Genomic DNA, 21293 nt, shown 5'->3' on the forward strand with positions numbered 1-21293 from the left:
CATTTTGTCTGTAAATATTTGCTTTCTGGCTCAGAAGGAATTAATGATTGGCCTACAGTCCCCCAGAAAGCTAGTAGCTTGCCAGAAGTAGAATTGAAGCTCTTATCGCCTAGCCCAGCACTGTCTTAATATAAAAAATACCTTTGTCTTTCTCCCTTGATTCTTAGCTAACACATTCTAACCTAAGTTCCATTGTAACGTCACACATTTATGAGAATTGTACTTTGTAACTCACCCTGGATCTTGTCCTCAAGTCAAAAGTTTTTTCTAGACAGACACATGGTTCTGGGACCTCAAACCAATCTAGTGTTACAAGCTTTTGCAGGTAGGTGCTGGGTATTTATTTCATCTGAAGGAATCATACCTATTACTGATTTTTTAAATTGTAATGCTTCTATAGAAATTTATTCCAGATTTTCAGTTCTCTTCACTCATTTCTCTTGTTTTTTTCCCTTTCACATAGGAATGAACAAAAAATATACACGTTATTATTACTATACAAAGGTTTACATACAGAAGGCAAATTTCTGTTCGTGCATCTGCACATGTTTGTGAGTGCTGCAGTATGAGCATTCTGCTCAGTTCTTATGTAATATGTGAATGTGAATGAGACACTCACTTCAACTTAAAGTAAAATGGTGCCTCCCCCAACTGTATTTCTCAAGATAGTCTCAGCTTTTTGTACAATTAACTTTTTGTTTGAACTTTTATGTACAGAGTGAGCAGAACAGACCACCTGTGCTCTCACAGGGAGCTTTTTTTTGGTGAAGTGTAAAATACCAGACAGCAATCATTTGTGATCAGACCAAAGGTCAGAAACTTCAAAGTGTAAGAAATCAGCTCATATCCTCCATTTAAATGTTGTGATTTGGAGGGTTACCTGAAGAGAAAAGTACCTGTATGTACCTCAGGTGTCTTAGAGCAGTAACTGTTCCCATAGTGCTCTTCTCCAGTGGACCTCATATAGAGACAGACACTCTATAAGTATGATGTGGGTACTGTTTGTTTGTTTGTTTGTTTGTTTGTTTTAAATTAAAATGAGGTAGTTTTAAAAAGTATAGAAAGCTATTGAAAAACACAAATATCTGAAATGTAAATGTTCACATACAATCAGGCCAATTGACGTATGGTCATGTAGAACTAAATTAATTTTAATCAGTGATTTCAGAGAAAATTACCAATATTTTAAAGTAAGAATTTTAATTCAATAGATTATATGGTTTCAAGTAATTTCTTCCACAGAGTAGTTTTGGGCCTTTTTTATTACTGTCAGGATAGATACAGAGCTCTCCTTACATGATCGGTGATCCATAAAGGCCAGCTATTTGTCTAATACAGTGAATTAATACTTCAGTATTTGTTGAAAATGCTTGTGTCATATAAATTAGTTTTTATTATAGTACATACAGTAGGCTGAGCATAATTATGGACCCAAGTGTGGACACACAGACCTTGAGGATAGAGAAAACAAACAACTGCTTTTATGTTTTCAGTTCATAGCACCAGACCACTGGATTCATTTGTCCTGTTTGTCATAAAATTTGTCAAATATTTCAAATCAGTTTGGAAATCATTCAAAAAGAGTATTTGTTTTAACAAATAAATTATAAAAATCAGTATCAGGATTGGCTTATTTTAAAAATTGGATTACTTAGGATTCATTTAAATGTTTAATGTTCCCAACTTTAAAAGTGTTAATCTCTAGTTTTCTTTTTATTGGGTCTTTTATCCAAAATATACACAGACTTCCTTGATATTTTCTTTGATAATTGGGTCATACCTGTAATCAGCTTCTGTTTGTCTCCCTGGAAATCACTCCTTAAAAACTCAATGATTCCTAAAGCCTGCAAAATTGATGACCAGCTGTCCCATTTGAAATGGCAGTGAGAAGATCCTTGTCTGTGCCTTCTCTGAAAGGAAGTTGTGGTTATGACCTGCAAAGTCAGTCATGTTTAAGCAAAATGTCAGTAAGTTATCAGGCACGTGTGACATTGTTCTTTGCCAGTGTCTGTATTCTGTGCCCTGTTCCACCCCAAAGGTTTGCTTTTTTGAGAGTTCATTTGACTTCAATTAAGATTTTGATGTGGTATTATATCTATAGGACTTGCAGTGAAAATGAAACCGCACATTCTAGAAGTATTCCTAATCAATGCTGTTTCTTTCCAAACCCCTCTTTGTCTAAAGGGAACGTGTTGAGAATACCAGTCGCCCGGGAGAAATGCAGGTGACCATTCAAAACCTAATGCCAGCCACTGTGTACATCTTTAGAGTTATGGCTCAAAATAAACATGGCTCCGGAGAAAGTTCAGCTCCACTCCGAGTAGAAACACAGCCTGAGGGTGAGTCTTCCACCTGTCTGTTGGCCATACCTGTAGGTAGACTTATAGCAAGGTCTGTCTTCTGTGTAGCCTTGCATACTATAGCAAGTGCAGAAAGTACCAGTTCCTTGCCATCAAGGACTTGTGAATTAGGGCAGATAAAATTAATTCCCATCAAACAGTAGCAGATGGTGTAAGGCAATATGATTCTGCCGATACACAGTCCAATTTTATTGATCCTGTAAGACCTACCTCAGATGTCTTCTAGCGTCTTTCCTCTGATCCTTTCTATCTAATATTGTACCTCTATTATTCTAAGGAAAGTAGGCAGCACAATCTTTTGGTCAAGGAGTTTGATTAGGAGAAAGAGGTGAAATAAGAATGTAGGTGGAAGGGGAACCTGATTCTCTTGAGGGTATTTGAGGGATGGAAAGCGACTATAACATGTTTTGGCAAAAGACAAGTTAGCAGAAAGAGACTTACACTTCATTTGGAGGTGCTCAGCCTGTGGCGGGCGAAGGTGTAAGTGTTGGAGTCAGTCCTCAGAAAATATTTCACATGTTTAGCTGAACAAACCATCTGAAAATGTTTTCCATTTATTATGCCACTGTGCAGGTTAAATGGAAGAATTTCTTAGTGCCTTTTGAGGATAATATTGCTTATGTTTATCCAGTGAATATATTGAAAGTGATTTCAAGGGAATTGGGGGACTGTTTTGTTTTCCTTTTCCTTTGATAAGTTAGAGGAAAGTTTTCCATAGCAGGAGAAGTGTGACAAATCCCACCTGTCAGGCTGCACAAAATGATGCTCTTAACATTAAATGAATAACATGATTTATGACTAAATAAAGAAACAACTGTCAGAATAACCACATTTAGGTTTCTCTACTTTGGTAGCGAAACTGTCAAACTGTGGTGCTGTTATTTAAGAAATCCAATTTGTTTTACATTTTGCTAGTTTTTTCCCCTTCTCCTAAAACCTAATGGATTCTGTTGCAGAAACACTAGCACCAGAGAAATTGTTTTCAAATATAGAATGTCTACCAAAGTGTAGGTGTAGGCAACTTGCAGAATTTGTGTATAAATTGGAACTGGCACCTATTAGACAAAAAGAATATAGTAAAAAGGTATGGGAGCTGTTGTAGGAGGTAGAGCTGGACAATCAGGGGACTAACCATCCCACAGAGGGTGTTGTAATAATCTCCTAACTGGTCTCCTTGAGTCCAGGTGTTAGAATCAGAAAGTGTGCAACTCCTGGCCCCACTGCTCACTAACTTTCCCATCATTTAAGAACGATTCTTAATCTCAACCTCATGTGTAAATAGGGATGACAGTAGTATCCCTGTCATGTGAGTTAGTACAAGGATTAAATAAGACATAATTGAAATTTATGTAAAGCGTAAAGCACTTTAAGCCGGACTGATTATAAGCAGTCAGTAAATGGTAGGTATTTTTAAAATCATTATTCTTTTATCTAATCTTATTCCCATACTGTTTTTCTTCCATGCATGTGTTCACATGTCCTTTCTAAATACAGATCTGATCATGTCATGTCATGTTCCTGCTCATGATTTTTCAGTAATTACCGAACACCTACAAGAGATAATTCAGACTCCACAGCAGCACATTAGAAGCTCTTTGGCTCGTGTCCTCCTTTTAAACATTCTCCCTCCCACATTTATTCAGTATTCAGCCTGAACCACATTACACTGTCTTCTCACGTCTCATCCCCATTGACTGGAATAATTTTCCCCTTGGTGTCTGAGAAAGCTGTTCCTTCTTGCTTCCCAGAAGTCTTCCCCAGTCCTTCCCTTGCCTCCCCACCCCTCCCAAAGCAAAGTGTGTATTCTCTTTATGTTTTTGTGACAATCACGAAATCTGTTAGCACTTGTGACATTATTTGTAACACTTATATGTCTGACTTCCTCTAGACTGGGAATTCTTTGCGGGCAGGCACCCTGTCCATCATCATTTCCCCAGTTCCTGGTAAAAAAAAAAAAGGCGCTCTCTTTTTTTTTTTTTCTTATTAAGTTTTTTACTTTAATCCCAGTATAACTAACATACTTATATTAATATGTTTCAGGTGTACAATACAGTGATTCAGCAGTTCTGTACATTACTCAGTACTCATCATGATAAGTGTGCTCTTAATCTCCAGAAGGCTCTCTTTTTTGTGATGGCTGTTTTTGTGTGCCACAGTCCTACTGAAAAATTAGGACTTTATAAACCACAGGAAAAATTCTGCAATGTTTATTTTTTTCATTGAATACATTTGAGATACCTCACAGATCATTTTTGGTTATAATTTGAGTCATAAACAGGGCAATGCATTTAATTATATATTATCCTAAAGCCACTTCCATCAAAACGTTTTCTCAGTTTTTATTATTTTTAAAAACATGGCCAAAATGACATTACTGCTGAGAATGGTTATTGAGGAGTATATTAAATTTCACTCATATCTCACTGTCTCAAAATTTTCCTTCTAGTTCAGCTTCCTGGCCCAGCACCTAACATCCGAGCACATGCAGCTTCACCTACGTCCATCACTGTCACCTGGGAAACACCTCTGTCTGGCAATGGGGAAATTCAGAATTACAAATTGTACTACATGGAAAAAGGGACTGATAAAGAACAGGTATAAGATGAAGCCATTCTTCAATCCATTGATTGGAATAGTGGAGTTGAAATATATTTCCAAAACTCAATACTTGCTTGTCTAGAAATCTGAGAATAAAAAAGATGTATATAGGAAATGAAAAGTCAGCAGACTCTATTTCTTTGTACCAAGTTTTATTCTGTATTTTTTATCAGCAAGGGTCACTAAACAACAAGCAGTATTTCCCAGTAAATTGCCAGTGTTTATGATTATTCCACTTTGTTAAGTAGCATTCTGTAAAAGAGATAAAAATCTGCATTGTATCAAATAGAGAATTTGTATAGCTGATTATTTCACAGCATGTCTTTTGGCTTGAGTTGTATCCATGGAAATTGTTTTATTTTATTCAAGGATGTTGATGTTTCAAGTCACTCCCATACTGTTAATGGGTTGAAAAAATACACAGAGTATAGTTTCCGAGTGGTGGCTTACAACAAACATGGTCCTGGAGTCTCCACACAAGATGTTGCTGTTCGAACATTGTCAGATGGTGAGTCTTTCTTCCTTTGGAACACGTGCCGTGCTTGGGGGCCCTGGTGGCCTAGTAGCAAGGTCATGGGCTTTGATGACAAGAAGATTCAGTTCAAACCCAGTTCTACCCCTTTTCTGGACTTCAGTCACTTAACATGTCTAAGCATGCTTCCTTACGTGTAAAATGTAGATAATACCAACTTCATTGGTTTGCTGTAAAGATTTACTGAGATAGTACAGAACATGCAGTGCCTGGTACTAAATAGTTTCTCGTGTTTTTATTTTTGTGTAAGTAAATGGTGTTGCTTGTTCGTAACACAGACCACTCCAGGACCGATGGAAGGCTGGCTTCCTTGACTTAGCAATCATATTTGTGTTCTGAATGGCTCTTTTTAATTCTGAGTATTTTGTGACAGTTTCATTTCTGTCTGCATTTTGAAGCTAACTTATATTCGTATAACCATGACCTGGAGCAGTATTTTTCAAACTACAGCCTGCCAAGGGCATTGAGTAAGTTAAGACCAGCATTTTTAAAAAAATATTTTTATAATAGAACAGAAGATAATGGCATTTATAACAATTAATAAGTATATGATGTATTGTTTTCTGAAAGTCAGCAATATTTTTTAAGAATCTGGGCCAGTTTGTTTATAGAATTTTCCTTAGTTTGGATGTGTCTAACAGGAAAATCCTACCAAAAAAAAAAAAAAAAAACAAAATGGCCTGGATTCTTTTTGTTTACTTATTTAATTAAAAAAAAATTTTTTTTTTAGTTTATTTATTTTTGAGACAGAGAGAGACAGAACATGAGCAGAAGAGGGTAGAGAGAGAGAGGGAGACACAGAATGCTAGGCAGGCTCCAGGCTCTGAGCTGTCAACGCAGAGCCCGATACAGGGCTCGAACTCTCATGTGAGATCATGACCTGAGCTGAAGTCGGATGCCCAACCAACTGAGCCACCCAGGCACCCCTGGCCTGAATTCTTAAAAAATATGAGTCTCATGAAAGAAAAGGTGGGGGAGGACAATTAAAAAAAGTATAGAGACTATTCAGAGAAAAAAATGGGGAGTATCATGGGGCACCTGGGTGGCTCAGTCAGTTAAGTGTCTGACTTCAGCTCAGATCTTCATCTCCCAGTTTGTGAGTTTGAGCCCCGCATCCGGCTCTGTGCTGATAGCTCAGAACCTGGAGCCTGCTTTGGATTCTGTGTCTCCCTCTCTTTCTCTGCTCCTCCCCCACTTTCTTTCTTTCTGTCTCTTTCTCTCTCTGTCTGTCTCTCTCTGTCTCTCAAAAAATAAATAGATGTTAAAAATGGGTGAGGGGGGTGCCTGGGTGGCTCAGTCAGTTAAGTGTACAACTTCGGTTCAGGTCATGATCTCGCGGTTTGTGAGTTCAAGCCCCTTGTAGGGCTCCGTGCTGACAGCTCAGAGCCTGGAGCCTGCTTCGGATTCTGTGTCTTCCTCTCTCTCTGCCCCTCCCCTGCTCATGCTCTGTCTTTCTGTCTCTCAATAATAAATAAATAAGTGTTAAAAATTTTTTTTTTAAATGGGGAGTATCCTACTATAATCTAGGTTAAAGAAGAATAAAGACATGAAATAAAAAACGTGTATTATCTTCAACTGGCTTCCAGATCTGGGAGTAAAATTAGCTATAAAGGGGGGTGTCTGGATGGCTCAGTTGGTTAAGCATCTGACTTCGGCTCAGGTCATGATCTCATGGTTTGTGAGTTCGAGCCCCACATTAGGCTTCTGTGCTGACATCTTAGAGCCTGGAGCCTGCTGTGTGTCTCCCTCTCTCTCTGCCCCTCCCCTGCTCACACTCTGTCTCTCTCAAAAATAAACATTAAAAAAATTAGCTATAAAGAATAATATTGGTACAATTAGTTAATGTTAGGTAGGCAATTTTAAATATTAGATATGTTACATAATTTTTTTAATTTATTTTTTTAATATTTAAAAAACTTTTAATTACAGTGTAGTTAACATACAGTGTTGTATTAGTTTTGGGTGTACAATATAGTAATTCAGTGATTCCATACACAGTGCTCAACACTCATCATGATAAGTGTACCCTTAATCTCCTTCACCTATTTCACCTATTTCCACACTCAGCTCCCCTCTGGTAACCAGAAGTTTGTTCTCTGTAGTTAAGAGTCTATGTTTTTTGTTGTTATTGTTTTGGGGATTTTTTTTTTTTTTTTTGGTTTGTCTCTTGTTTTCTTCATTTGTTTGGTTTCTTAAATTCCACACATGAGTGAAATCCTGTGGTATTTGTCTTTCTCTGACTGACTGACTTCACTTAGCATTATACTCTCTAGCTCCATCCATGTTGTTGCAAATGACAAGACTTCATTCTTTTTCATGGCTGAGTAATATTCCATTTTGTGGTTGGGTGGTTGTATATACATACCACATCTTTATCCATTCATCTATATGTGAACACTTGGTATGCTTCCATTGTTTTGCTATTGCAAATAATGCTGCAATAAACATAGGGGTACGTTTATCTTTTTGAATTAGTGTTTTTGTATTCTTTGGGTAAATATCCAGTAGTGAAGTTATTGGGTCATACGGTAATTCTATTTTTAACTTTTTGAGGAACCTCCGTACTGTTTTCCAGAATGGCAGCACCAGTTTGCATTTCCATCAGCATCGCAAGAGGGTTCCTTTTCTCCACATCTTGCCTACACTTGTTGTTGTGGTTTTGATTTCAGCCATTCTGACAGGTGTAAGGTGATATCTCATTGTGGTTTTGATTTGCATTTCCCTGATGATGAGCGATGTTGAGCATCTATTCATGTATCTGTTGGCCATCTGTATGTCTTTTTTGGAGAAATGTCTGTTCATATCTCCTGCCCATTTCTTAATTGGGTTATTTGGTTTTTTGGTTTTGAGTTCTATAAATTCCTTATGTATTTTGAATACTAACCCTTTATCAGATATGTCATTTGCAAATATCTTTTCCCATTCAGTAAATTGTTTTTTAGTTTTGTTGATTATTTCCTTTGCTGTGCAGAACTTTTCATTTTGAAGTAGTCCAATAGTTTATTTTGCTTTTGTTTCCCTTGCCTCAGGAGACAACATTTTTCTAGAAAAATGTTGCTGTGGCTGATACTAGAGATTACTGCCTATGTTCTCTTCTAGGATTTTTATGGTTTCAGGTCTCACATTTAGGTCTTTAAGCCATTTTGAGCTTTTGTTTGTGTATGGTGTAAGAAAATGGTCCACTTTCCTTCTTTTACATGTAGCTGTCCAGTTTTCCCAGCAACATTTGTTGAAAAGGCTTTTTCCCATTGAGTATTTTTGCCTCCTTTGTTGAAGATTAATTGACCATATAATTGTTGGTTTCGTTTTGGGCTCTCTGTTCTGTAGATCTGTGTGTCTGTTTCTGTGCCAATATGATACTGTTTTGATTACTGCAGGTTTGTAGGTTAATTTGAAATCTGGGATTGGATACTTTGGTTGTTTTTCAGGATTGCTTTGGCTATTCAGAGTCTTTTGTGTTCTACACCAATTTTAGGATTATTTATTCTAGTTCTGTGAAAAATGCTGTCTGTATTTTGATAGAGATTGCATTAAATTTGTAGGTTGCTTTGGGTAGGATAGACATTTTAACAATATTTATTGTTCAATCCATGAACACAGAATATCTTTCCATTTGTTTGTGTTGTCTTCAATTTCTGTCATCCATGTTTTGTAGTTTTCAGAGTACAGGTCTTTCACCTCCTTGGTTAAGTTTATTCCTAGGTATTGTTTTTGGTACAGTTGTAGTTGGGATTGTTTTCTTAATTTATCTTTTTGCAACTTTATTACTAGCATAAAAATGCAACTGATGTCTAGATAATATTTTTGGGTTAAGATGAAATTTTCTGAATGTGATCGTTTTATAGTTTTGTTGGAGAACATCCTTGTTCTTAGGAGGTACGTACTATATAGTATTTAGGAGCGAAGTATGATGATGACTGCAGCTGTTCCTCAGATGATTCAGAAACAGTACGTAGATATATAAATATGCAAGTATAAATATAATGAGAGAAATAAAGCAGATGTGCCAGAACATTAACAATTTGTGAATCCAAGAAAAGAATATGTAGAGATCAATATCTTATCCTTGCCGCTCTTTTCTGTGTGCTTGGCATTTTTTCAGGATAAAAAGTTGGGAAATATAAATACAAATTATAGTTTGGTTAGCCAACTACATAAGCCATTTGGTCAGGACTTTTGAGAAAAATTGAGAGAAAAATGTTTAATGTAGGCTTTTAAACTTACACATGAACCAGTTTCAATGCACTCATTGGCATGCTGACTACAGTGCCTGTCATGGGAACTGAATGTGTCTGAGCATGGTGGTTAAGGGCAGCACTGTGGATTAAGACCATTCTTTCCCTACATTAGCGAAGCAAGTAACTCGGTCAGGCTCACTGCCCTGAACCTCATCTATAGCTTTCTCATCTATACCATGGGAATGATTATAGAAACTCCTTTGTGGGATTGTTGTAAGGATTAACTACCTGCCATGTAGGAACAGGCAGCAAATCTTAGTCATGATGATGAAGAAGATGAAGACACCAGCAACAGCTATGTTGGCTGCCTCTGCAACTAAGTCGGGTTCTTAGCCAGGAGATGATTGGAACCATTCATAGACTTTTTTCAAAATGCACTGGAGTCCTACTCGAGGCCTTCTCTGCCTAAATCTCTGGGTTGAGGCCTGATGTACTGTGTTTAGCACAGGATACAACGTTGAGCAAGAAATAGTGTCTGTCCTCCAGAAGCACATAGAGCAGTGGGCACTGAGTCATGTATCTGGTCACCAAATGTCAGAGAAAGGGAGACAGAAGTTTCCATGGATGCATTAGGAGAAAATGAGCTAAAGTCAGCATTTCGTGAGTGAAGAGGAAATTAATCAGGTTTACTTAAATTCTTTTTGCCTGCTGTAGTTACTACAAAGGGATGCTAGAAGGTGTGTGGATCATAAAATTTGAGAATGCCCTGCCTTGTGTTCTCATACATGAGAAATTAAAGTTATGCAGGTATTTGTTTAACCAGCAGTCCCAAACTTGTCACATCAAAATGAGTGTTCCCTGCAATAGAATTTGTCTTGGGAAAACAGATGGCCCCTTTACTGAAGCTGTCATTGTATATCTCTCTTTACTCTACTTGGGAATTGGCTTCAAAACCAGTTTAGGAACCCCACAAGAATGCAGAGCTCACTGATTTATGCACCTCATATTTGGGGCTCATAACAACATTACCCAGTACATTTACTCGCCATATTCGTTAGACTTGTTTCCAGAAAATTTGTAGCTCTTCCCCTAGGTAAAGATATGCTATCACCAAGAATATTCAGAATGATATGTTGAAGGTTCAGAATGTAAATATGGGGTCTAAAAAAGTTTAAAGTCAATGTCATTTCCTTGAAATGACTCCCCAAAGGTGCAACCTAACTTGGATATGGGGGACTTTATATGAATGTGTCCCTTTTTTTTAAGTCAGTCAAATATGGCCACACCTTATCCACATACTTCTATCAACATGAGGGCATTGGCAGCTAGGTTTAGACCTGCAAGTTGTATAATCAGTGTTTGAGATGCACATTTGTATAAAGTCTGGCCAGGAATATCACATGATGGGTAAAAAAAAAAAAATTTTTTTTTTTTCTTTTTCTGCCTGTCCAGTTCCCAGTGCTGCTCCTCAGAATCTGTCCTTAGAAGTAAGAAATTCAAAGGTAAACTTTATGTTGCTATTCATTTTTACTAGCATACTATTAAGTCTCAGGAGGGCTTATAGACAGGGAGAGTCTGTGTCAAAAGACTTGTAATCAAGCAGAGAAATAAGGTGTCATAGATATTCCACCTGCCAGTAAAGCTGAATTCGGAAACTGACTCCAGGATTTTCTGTTTAACTTTACTGCCTTTCTCTCATGCCAAAATTACTATAGTCTTTCTGCAGATGTATTGCAGTTATGCAAATCATGACATTATAAATCTCAGCAGTTCAGATAAGGTAGAAAGAAGTAAGTTTATGATACCATAACCCCTCAGTTCCATGCGTTGAGCCCAGTGCAAAGCCGAAAGTGGACATCTGTCAGAGCGTTGCATGTGCTCAGACTCCCTCATAGTCAAGTCCCTGTTCACTGAAGACCACGTGTGCCTCTCAAAGACCCAGAGCCCCTTCTGGGCTCACTGACACCTGAGACACTCAGTCCTTTCAAAAAGTACCATAGGACCCCTTTTCCTTTCGTCAAAAACCACTATTAATTCCCCTCTTGAAGAGTTTTTGGCAGAAATTGCCCAACTTCAGCTGTTCCACAGTGGAGATAGAAGGGAGCACCTTACACCTAAACCATAGTTTACTTTCTAATCCATGTGCCTCTGACCTTATATTTTCCTTATGAAAACTTTTCTGAGACTTTTGCCTAATGTATAAGGGCCCAGAACATACTACCTGCAACTGGAATCTCCCCACTCGATCATTAAAGATTTTAAAATTGAAAAGTAATTTTGAGTGATCCTTAAGCAAAACTCTGAGCACCCTGCTGCCTTTAAAATGTCAGTGAATTCAGGATAATAATATACAAAACAGGACCAAGCTTTTGATAGATTTGGTCTTTTCCCAATATTCTTGTCTTCCCCAGAGTATTGTGATTCACTGGCAGCCACCTCCTCCAGCCACACAGAATGGTCAGATTACTGGCTACAAGATTCGCTACCGAAAGGCCTCCCGAAAGAGTGACGTCACTGAGACCTTGGTACCTGGGACACAGCTCTCTCAGCTGATTGAAGGTAAGCTGCCCCGCACGTGGGCAGAAGTTAGGAGACAGCGTCTTTCTCAGGAGTTGAATTATGTTAGTCTAATGACCACTCTGAGCTGGTGACTTAATGTGAAAACAGTGCAAGAGAATTAATTCAGTCTACTTCTGGCCTGATAATCAAGTTAAGGAAAATAGTATTAAGTGTTCTGTTATCTGAGTCTTGAGATTGTGTTTGAGTTTCATTTCTTCACTTGGGGTTTTCTGTAGTCTGCACATTTTCTTTTTTGAATATATAGATACAGATCTTCCTTGACTTACAGTGGGGTTATGTCCCAATAAACCCATCAAAATTTGAAAATATCCTAACTCCAAAATGCATTTAATACACCTAACCTAGCAAACCTCATAGCTTAGCCTAGCCTACCCTAAGCATGCCCGGAACACTTACATCAGCCTACAGTTGGGCCAAACCATCTGACGCAAAAACCATTCTATAACAATTTGTTGGATATCTCATGTGCTTTATTGAATACTGTACTGAGAGTGAAAAACAGAATTTTGTAAGTGTATCAGTTGTTTACCTTCGTGATACAAGATTGACTGGGTGCTGCCACTGACCCCACCCAGCATCACAAGAGAAGACTGTGCTTCGTATCACCAGCCTGGGAAAAGATCACAATTCAGAATTCAAAGTACAGTTTCTACTGGATGTGTATCACTTTTATATCATTACAAAGTCAAAAAATAGTAAGTCGAACCATCCTAAGTCTTCATTTTTTTGTAATCTCAAAAGAAGGTAAAACAAAGCTGTCTAGCTGTTAGCAGAGATCTACATAACACGGACACCACTCATGTATATGTGGCCTGAAGCAACGTTTGTGAATAGCTATAGCAGTGTAGCAATCATTCTACTACTTGCTACATGATAAGTTTTAGAAAGTTCTGTCAGGGATAGCTCCTTTTGGGCAGTTTTCCCTTTTTGTGCAGCAGAGCAGGTGGCATAGTTGGTAAAAATGGACCCTCTTGCGTCTCTAATATGGATTCCCTCTACAGATGACAGAATGCCGCCCCTCCCCCCCACTTCTTTCCTCAGGTAGGGGAGTAGAGTGGGCTCAGCAAGGACCAGCTGGCTTTGCAGGAGAAGCATGAGAAGAAACGTGAAGTGCTTTTTGCTCTTTGGATATTGGGACTATGCTTACAAGGAACAGAGATAGATGCCCCTAAGAAGCCATTTTGGGGCTTCCCAGCAGAGCTGGTAGAAGAGAACTACAAGAATTGGAGATATTGTCACCATTATTTAAGCCCTGAGAATTAGTTTCATCTCCCTTGGGGAGCTCTCAATTTCCCTTACATTGCTTCCCTCCTGGGGAGAGAAGCGTGACATCAACCTCTTTGCTGTGCCCAAGGGGTCACGTTCTTGGCAGAACCAAGATCTGGGGTCAGGAAGTGTAATGGTAGGAATCTCTAACAATTAATTGAGTCTCTGTAGTGGAAACTTTGCTCTGGTAATCCAGCACGCTTTTCTCTTTACTCCTCAGCTCACAGATGGGATTGACTTCTTTCAAAATAGGTGAATGTTTGTCTCTTAGGGTAGCTTTCAGTCTTTTAATTTATTCACGGGAACCCCACAGCTCTAAGCTTCAGCGTGTAAACACAGTTGAAGTAGTGTTGCTGAGACATCTCACAGAGGAGCATCTTCTATGTTCTTAAAAATCAGTTTCTGGGGGCGCCTGGGTGGCTCAGTCAATTGAGCGTCCGACTTCAGCTCAGGTCATGATCCTGCAGTTCACAGGTTCAAGCCCCATGTCAGGCTCTGTGCTGACAACTCGGAGCCTGCAGCTTGCTTCAGCTTCTGTGTCTCTCCCTCTCTCTGTCCCTCCCCTTCTCGTGCTCTGTCTCTGTCTCTCTCAAAAATAAACGTTTAAAAAAATGAGAAAAAAAACGTTTCTGATTTTATACCAAATACAGATAACATTTCCCATCTGTAAGGCCTTTATTTTGAATATTTAGTAGTAGATACTTACTGTGTACCAGGTACTGTTCCTGTTACTAGGATAAAAACAGAGTGTAGTCCTGGACCATGAGGAGACTATTCATTTTCTCAATGAAACATTTGACATGTAAGCCAAGTAATCACCTTCATGTTAAAAACAGCTTTTTCTTTCTTTTTTTTTAATAATTTTTTTTTTAACATTTATTTATTACTGAGAGACAGAGAGACACAGAGCGTGAGCAGCGGAGGGGCAGAGAGAGAGGGAGACACAGAATCCAAAGCAGGCTCCAGGCTCTGAGCTGTCAGCACAGCGCCCGATGCGGGGCTCGAACTCACAAACTGAGATCATTACCTGAGCCGAAGTCGGTCGCTTAAACAACCAAGCCACCCAGGTGCCCCCAAAACAGCTGCTTCTTTATCGAGAAAATCCTTGGATTTTAAAATCATATATGGATTCATTTGTTTAATGGACTATACCGAACTTTTGTTCATATGTGCTGGCACTACGTACACAATGGGGGGCAAAAATGGACATCTTTGCTCTCCTGGCGCATTAACTTGAAGCTTGATGAGTATTAGCAATGTGGATTACCAGGATCCTGTACCGAACCACAAATATGACTAAGTGGTAACCAGAAGGAATTGTTGTTTCTTCGTTTTATGCCACTTACAGCACTTAACACGTTCTGCCATGTCTTTGTAAACATTAAGTGTGGGCCTTAGTTTTCATCTGCATTATGTAGGTTACTTATGGCGAGAGGGACTCAGCCTCTTTACACTCATGTCTCCTGCTCACATGGGCGTGTGCACTGTCACTTGCTTACGTGCTCTCTTACATTCTGACTTTCACCTACGGGGAGGGAATGATAATCTGATTGGTTGAATTCTTTTAGGACCTCAGTTGAGCCATGTTTGCCAGTAGTCCGTATTATTTGTCTATTAACAGTTATAAACACATGCAGAACCCTCTCTAGCACTTTTGGGTTCAGTGTATGCAGGGAGGTGACAGGTTGAACTGACTTGGGCCCAGTCATTTGACTCCTCCTCCTGCCTTGCTTGTTGCTTCTCCTGTGGGCAACCAGCTTCAGGGTGGGCCTGCTGAGAACAGAACCTCCCACCCATCTCTCACGTGTGACAGGATTGTTTTGAGCCACACTGCATCCTGGCCGTGTCCTCCCTCTCAGGTTCTCTCTTAAGCTTCTGTACTATGCTGCTGGCCAAAGAACCTAATATTTCAATATGGGGAGGTAGGATCATTTCTCACAACCTTATGAGATCTAAGGCTATATTTAGAATTTAAGTGCTCAAAAGATGTATACATGTGAGCTGTACACTGAAAAATCGTTAAGATGGTAAATTTTATGTTATCTATTTTAACAGAAGAAAAAAATGGATGCGTAAATAATATGAATAGCTGACCATATTACTGGCTGTTGCCCTATTTTGTAGGGTAGACTTTTACATGTGGGTTTTTGTTGCCTTCAGTACATAGGCAGGTTTATTACTGATAGTCATTATGAAAAATGGCATAATAGAAAGGGCTTATTCCTCAGTTTATGGGCAGGTAGGCTGTTGGAAAAAGATTTCCAGGCCATATTTGGTGTTTAAAATTGTTCTACTCTTGTTATGGGGATGACTCAGAGAACAGAGGTTGAGGTAACCCAGCAGGAATTACATCTTTGAGTTATTTTCTGGTCTTGGGTATCTCTGAGACCAACTGACTTTGTTTCTCTGTTAGGGTTCTTTCATTATCTTCGACCTCTTTTTGACCTTAGTAACAAAGTGAAGAGATTACATTAAATGATCTCTGAGGGGCCTTCAGACTCTTTTAAAAAAAAAAAAGGTCTGTAATCTCTTAGGACCTTTACTCATTGGTTTTCCTCCTGAATTGTGTGGGCTTCAGCCTCTCCTGGAGATGTGGGGGAGCTCCTCTGAGCTGTGTTGATGTATTGCTTGTGCTATGTTAACTTTAACTGAAACTTTATCAAGATAGTAGCTGTGTATGGAGTTCGTGGATGGGATACGTGCTTAATGACAAATTGTTAATCTTCTGTTTTCCAAATCTGTTTCAACTTGTCTTCTTTTTTTTTTTCCTCCTCGTTTGGGTCTCAGGTCTTGATCGGGGAACTGAATATAATTTCAGAGTGGCTGCTCTAACCATCAATGGCACAGGCCCGGCTACTGACTGGCTGTCTGCTGAAACTTTTGAAAGTGATTTAGATGGTAAGAACAACAATCAACAGGGTTGGCAGAAGCTAGGTACTAACTAACTGTAGTTAAATTATTTAAACTGGAAAGCCACAGATTTGGTGGTGTATGTGGCTTAAATCTGTGAACTTTAATATATTACACTGCTGTCCTTACTGTAATGCAGCAAGTCTCCTAGAATGCTTTTTTCCCCCCAGTGGCTTTTAGAGAGCTGTCCCTTTAAGCAGAACCAGAACAAATAAAAATGTACAGGTGCTTTAAGTCTAGTTTTTTTTATCAAGGCCATTGAGTAGATGGATAATCTAAAATTTAACACTGAGCCACATCAATCCCTCCTTTTTCAGCTACAGTTCCCCTTTTCTCTTAGTCCTGCACACCTTGCCCTTTTTCTCACCTGTGTTCCGTGAGTACCTCCATATAGGGTGTGTGTGGGTGTGGGTGTGTGTGTGTGTCTGTGTGTCTGTGTCTGTCTTTATCGGACACTGGTACTGCACTTAGGAGACAAAAGACCCCGGTCCTTATTCTCATTCTTGGCTTACCACTTTTTACATTGAGATAGCAAGTTATGCCTTGAAGTGATGGATTTGAAAGATACTATAAATTGCTACCTTTTTTAAGCCTCTTAGTCTCCCACCATTTAAATCAATATGTAGTTCTAAGGTTTCCTGTTTTCTGACTTACATTACTTAGGGGAGTAAATAATTGATACGGTTGCTGTAATGTGATACTTGATCACCTGTTGACAACAGGCTTCTAATTAGTTGGTATTATGCCTTTCTCATTCCACCTAGTTGAGTCTGGGACTCAGATGTGGGACCAAGAGGAATGAGTAGTTATTGAAAGGCAGTTTATTTGTTTTTCCCCATTGGGCAGAGGTTCTTAGATTCCTTTGCCTTCCTTTCCAAATTAATATTTCATTGTCTTGTATTTCAGGCTGTTTGGGTTTTGTTTTCTTCTTAGAATGTGATAAAACCACAGGCCATACTTCACTATATATACAGATTCTCTGTGAATTCTTGGGTGTAATGGAAAAATCTTAGCCCCAAATAATTTGACAGGAGGCTAAACACCATGACCCAAGGATGGTGAAATATTCTAAGTCCTGTTTTTCTACTTTCCTACCCAGAAACTCGTGTTCCTGAAGTGCCTAGTTCTCTTCACGTCCGACCACTTGTCACTAGCATTGTAGTAAGCTGGACTCCTCCAGAGAATCAGAACATTGTGGTCAGAGGTTATGCCATTGGTTATGGCATTGGCAGCCCTCATGCCCAGACCATCAAAGTGGACTATAAACAACGATATTACACCATCGAAAATCTGGGTATGTATGCTGAGTAGAGGAAGTAAATGCACATGGAATTTCTTTCTTTTTAACTTTTTAAAAAAATTTAAGGGGCGCCTGGGTGGCGCAGTCGGTTAAGCGTCCGACTTCAGCCAGGTCACGATCTCGTGGTCCGTGAGTTCGAGCCCCGCGTCGGGCTCTGGGCTGATGGCTCAGAGCCTGGAGCCTGTTTCCAATTCTGTGTCTCCCTCTCTCTCTGCCCCTCCCCCGTTCATGCTCTGTTTCTCTCTGTCCCAAAAATAAATAAAAAAAAAACGTTGAAAAAAAAAATTAAAAAAAAAAAAAATTAAAAATTTTTTATTTTAGAGACAGAGAGATGGGAGAGAGGGCCAGAGGGAAAGAGAGAGAGAGAGAGAGAGACAGACAGAGAGAGGGAGAATCTTAAGCAGGCTCCATGTTCAGCACAGAGCTTGACACGGGGCTTGATCCCACGATCTTGGGATCATGACCTGAGCTGAAGTCAAGAGTGTTGGATGCACTACCAACTGAGCCACCCAGGTGCCCCTTAACTTTTTATTGTATAATAACTTTATTTTTACAGAAAACTTTTAAAAACTACAAAGAATTCCTATATATCCTTCACCAAGAGACCCCAAAGGTTAACATTTTACCATATGTGCTTTATCATTCTCTATCTTCCTATACATACGTATTTTTTTCTCTGAAACATTTGAGAGTAAGTTATACATGTGATGCCCTCTACCCTCTGACACTTTTATGTGAGTTTCCTAAAACTTGAGGGCATTTTCTAATATAACCATAGTACATTTATCAAAGTCAGCAAGTTAACACTGAGACAATATCTATAGACTTTATTTATATTTTACAAGTTATCTCATTAAAGTCCTTTATAATAAAAGAAAAACATTGTTTTCTGGTCCAGGGTCACTTATTGCATTTAGTTATTATGTCTCATTAGTTTTCTCTGACCTAGAGTAGTGCCTTGTTTTTTTCTTATATTTTATTACTGTGACATTTTTTATAAGTATAGACCATTTATATTTTGTAGAACGTCTCTCAGTTTAGACTTGTCTCATGTTTCCTCACTACAGTCAGCTTACCCATTTTTGGAAGAAATGGCATCCATACGTTGTGTTCTTGTCAGTGCATCACAACAGGAGGCACATGAAAGGCTGTTGCTAGGTGATGTTAATCACTTGGTTCAGAGGGTATCTGCCACATTTCTCCAACATAAGGTTGCTGGTTTTTTCCTTCATAATTAATAAATACCTTGTTGGGGGGATACCTTGAGTCTTTGTAAATATCTTGTTTGTCGTCAAACGTTCACTCACTTGTTTTAGCGTTTTCCTAACAGGTTCTATGGTGGTGTTTCCCAAGTGAAGTTCTAATTCTCTTACTTCTCCTACATTCATCAGCATTCTTTGATACAGAAGCGCTTTCCTTTTCTTCCTTAGTGAAAGAATGGCCAGTGGGAGTCTCTTTATAGCCACTTCCTTTATTTGACATCTTCCAGTTTTCTGTGGGTACTTTCTTCCTTGTGACACAGTAAGATATTTTGCCTGCCCTTAGCCCTTGAATCAGTCATTTCTCCAAGGAACACTGATTTCTTTTTTGGAAAATGATATTTAGAAACCAGTATCTGCACTGTACATACTTCCTGTTATCAAGGTAGAAAATCCTGAGGAATCTGTAAAAACTCTAAGTGAGCTTAACAAAGTCACAAGAGACAGAATTGATATACAAAAATAGTTGTGTTCCCATGTACTCACAATAAACAGAAGTTGGAATTAAGATAACAATACTAACATAGCATCAAAAAATATGAAATACTTAGTGATAAACTTTAAAAATATGTGGAAGGTCTGTACTGGAAATTAGAAAACTATTGCTGAGAGAAATTAAAGGTGACTTAAATAAATAGAGGTACCATGTTTATAAATTGGATAATACTATTAAAAGAAAATGATTTTATTAAAATGACAGTTCTCCCCAGTACTACTCCAAGTAAAATCCTGGCAGGTTTTTAGTAGAAATTGATAAACTTAATTCTAAAAATCAAAGGAACTAGAATAGCCAAACATTTTTTAAAATGAAGAATCAGGTAGTGTGGTCTTTTCAACATTTATTCAAGTGTTTTCTGAGGACCCACACTGCCTGATTTCAGTACATATTATAAAGCTACAGTAATCAAGACATTGTGGTAGTATTGGTACAAAGGTCGGTGTTATAGATCAATAGAACGGAATGGAATCCAGAAATAGATACATAGGTTGATAGAGTGAAATGATTTTTTGATTGATAGAGTTAATTGATTTTTTTTTTTTTTTTTTTACAAACACGCTGCCATAATTTAGTAAGGAGAGGGTAGTCTTTTCAACAAAAGGTATGGGAGTGATTAGATATCTGTATGATAAAGAAAAGGAACTTTCCTTGGCCTTTATCTCACACCATACACAAAAACAGATCTAAATGCAAGAGCTAAAACTATAAGACTTCCAGAAAAAGACAGGGAAAAGCCTTCATGACTTCGAGGTAGGTAAGGATCTCTCAAGATATAAAAAAGCATAAGTTACAAAATTAAAAAATTAATCTATTGTACTTCATCGAAATTTAAAATTTCATCTTTTGAAAACACACCAATAAAATGAGAAGATAAGCCACAGACTAGGGGAAAATACTCCTCATTCAAATATCTAACAAAGAATTTGAGTCCAGAAAACATAAAAACTCTTACAGCTTCATAAAAGAATAGGCAAAAGATTTTGATGGGCAATATACCAAAGAAGGTATGTGAGTGGACAGTCAGCACATGAAAAGACTCTCAGCATCACTAATCATCAGAGAAATGCAAATATAATCACAACAAAATACCACTCACATTCTCTACAATTGCTAAAAATTAATAGTCTGATTATATATCAGCAAAGTTCAGCCGAACTGGAACTCTTATACTTGTCGTGGGAACATCTGAGGTTACAACCACTTGAAACAGTTGAGAGGTTTCTTTAAAAGCTGGCCACACAACCCAGCATTCCCACTCATAGATACTTAGCCAAGAGGAATAAAAATACATATTTACACAAAGTAAATACATATTTACACAAATCTAAAAGGAGTAAACAGGTAAATGGTAAATTGGATCTGTGCAATGGAGTACTCAGCAATTGAAAGGGATAGGCTGTGGATAGACACAGCAACATAACGAATCTCATAACATTATGCTGAGCAAAAGAAGCCAAACACAAACACTGTGTTACTACTTTTCTATTAAATTATAGAGTTGGCATCATTTATCTACGGTGACAAAGCAGGATCGGTAGTTGCCAGAGGAGACAGGGGTGATGGGAATTGACCGCAGGGGACACAAAAGAACTATTTGTAGTGTTGAAAATATTCTGTCTGGATTGTGGTAGTGATCACACAGGCAGGTATATATGTATTTGTCAAAAGTCAAACCGTATACTTAAGTGGGTACATTTTATTGTATGCTAATTACACCTGAAAGTTGATTTACAAAGCCAAAAATTTTTTGAGAAATAGTAATACTTTATAATAGAAAATGAACTGATTTTGGTAGCTGTAATTACTTTTCC

At 38.3% G+C, this 21293-nt stretch overlaps 1 protein-coding gene across 5 annotated transcripts in view; it reads left to right on the forward strand.

The window, feature by feature from the left end:
* The window catches only part of NEO1 (neogenin 1), a 236624-nt gene that overhangs the window by 179327 nt on the left and 36004 nt on the right, over positions 1-21293 (forward strand). For all 5 annotated transcript variants that reach the window (XM_049613834.1, XM_049613836.1, XM_049613835.1 and 2 more), the window contains 7 exons: positions 2185-2339; positions 4807-4955; positions 5328-5466; positions 11121-11170; positions 12080-12227; positions 16302-16412; positions 17524-17718. In XM_049613834.1, coding sequence (XP_049469791.1) covers positions 2185-2339; positions 4807-4955; positions 5328-5466; positions 11121-11170; positions 12080-12227; positions 16302-16412; positions 17524-17718 — 947 coding nt within the window. The remainder of the gene's footprint in view (positions 1-2184; positions 2340-4806; positions 4956-5327; positions 5467-11120; positions 11171-12079; positions 12228-16301; positions 16413-17523; positions 17719-21293) is intronic.

This window comes from Panthera uncia (assembly GCF_023721935.1).
Source record: "Panthera uncia isolate 11264 chromosome B3 unlocalized genomic scaffold, Puncia_PCG_1.0 HiC_scaffold_1, whole genome shotgun sequence".
Taxonomy (NCBI): Eukaryota; Metazoa; Chordata; class Mammalia; order Carnivora; family Felidae; genus Panthera; species Panthera uncia.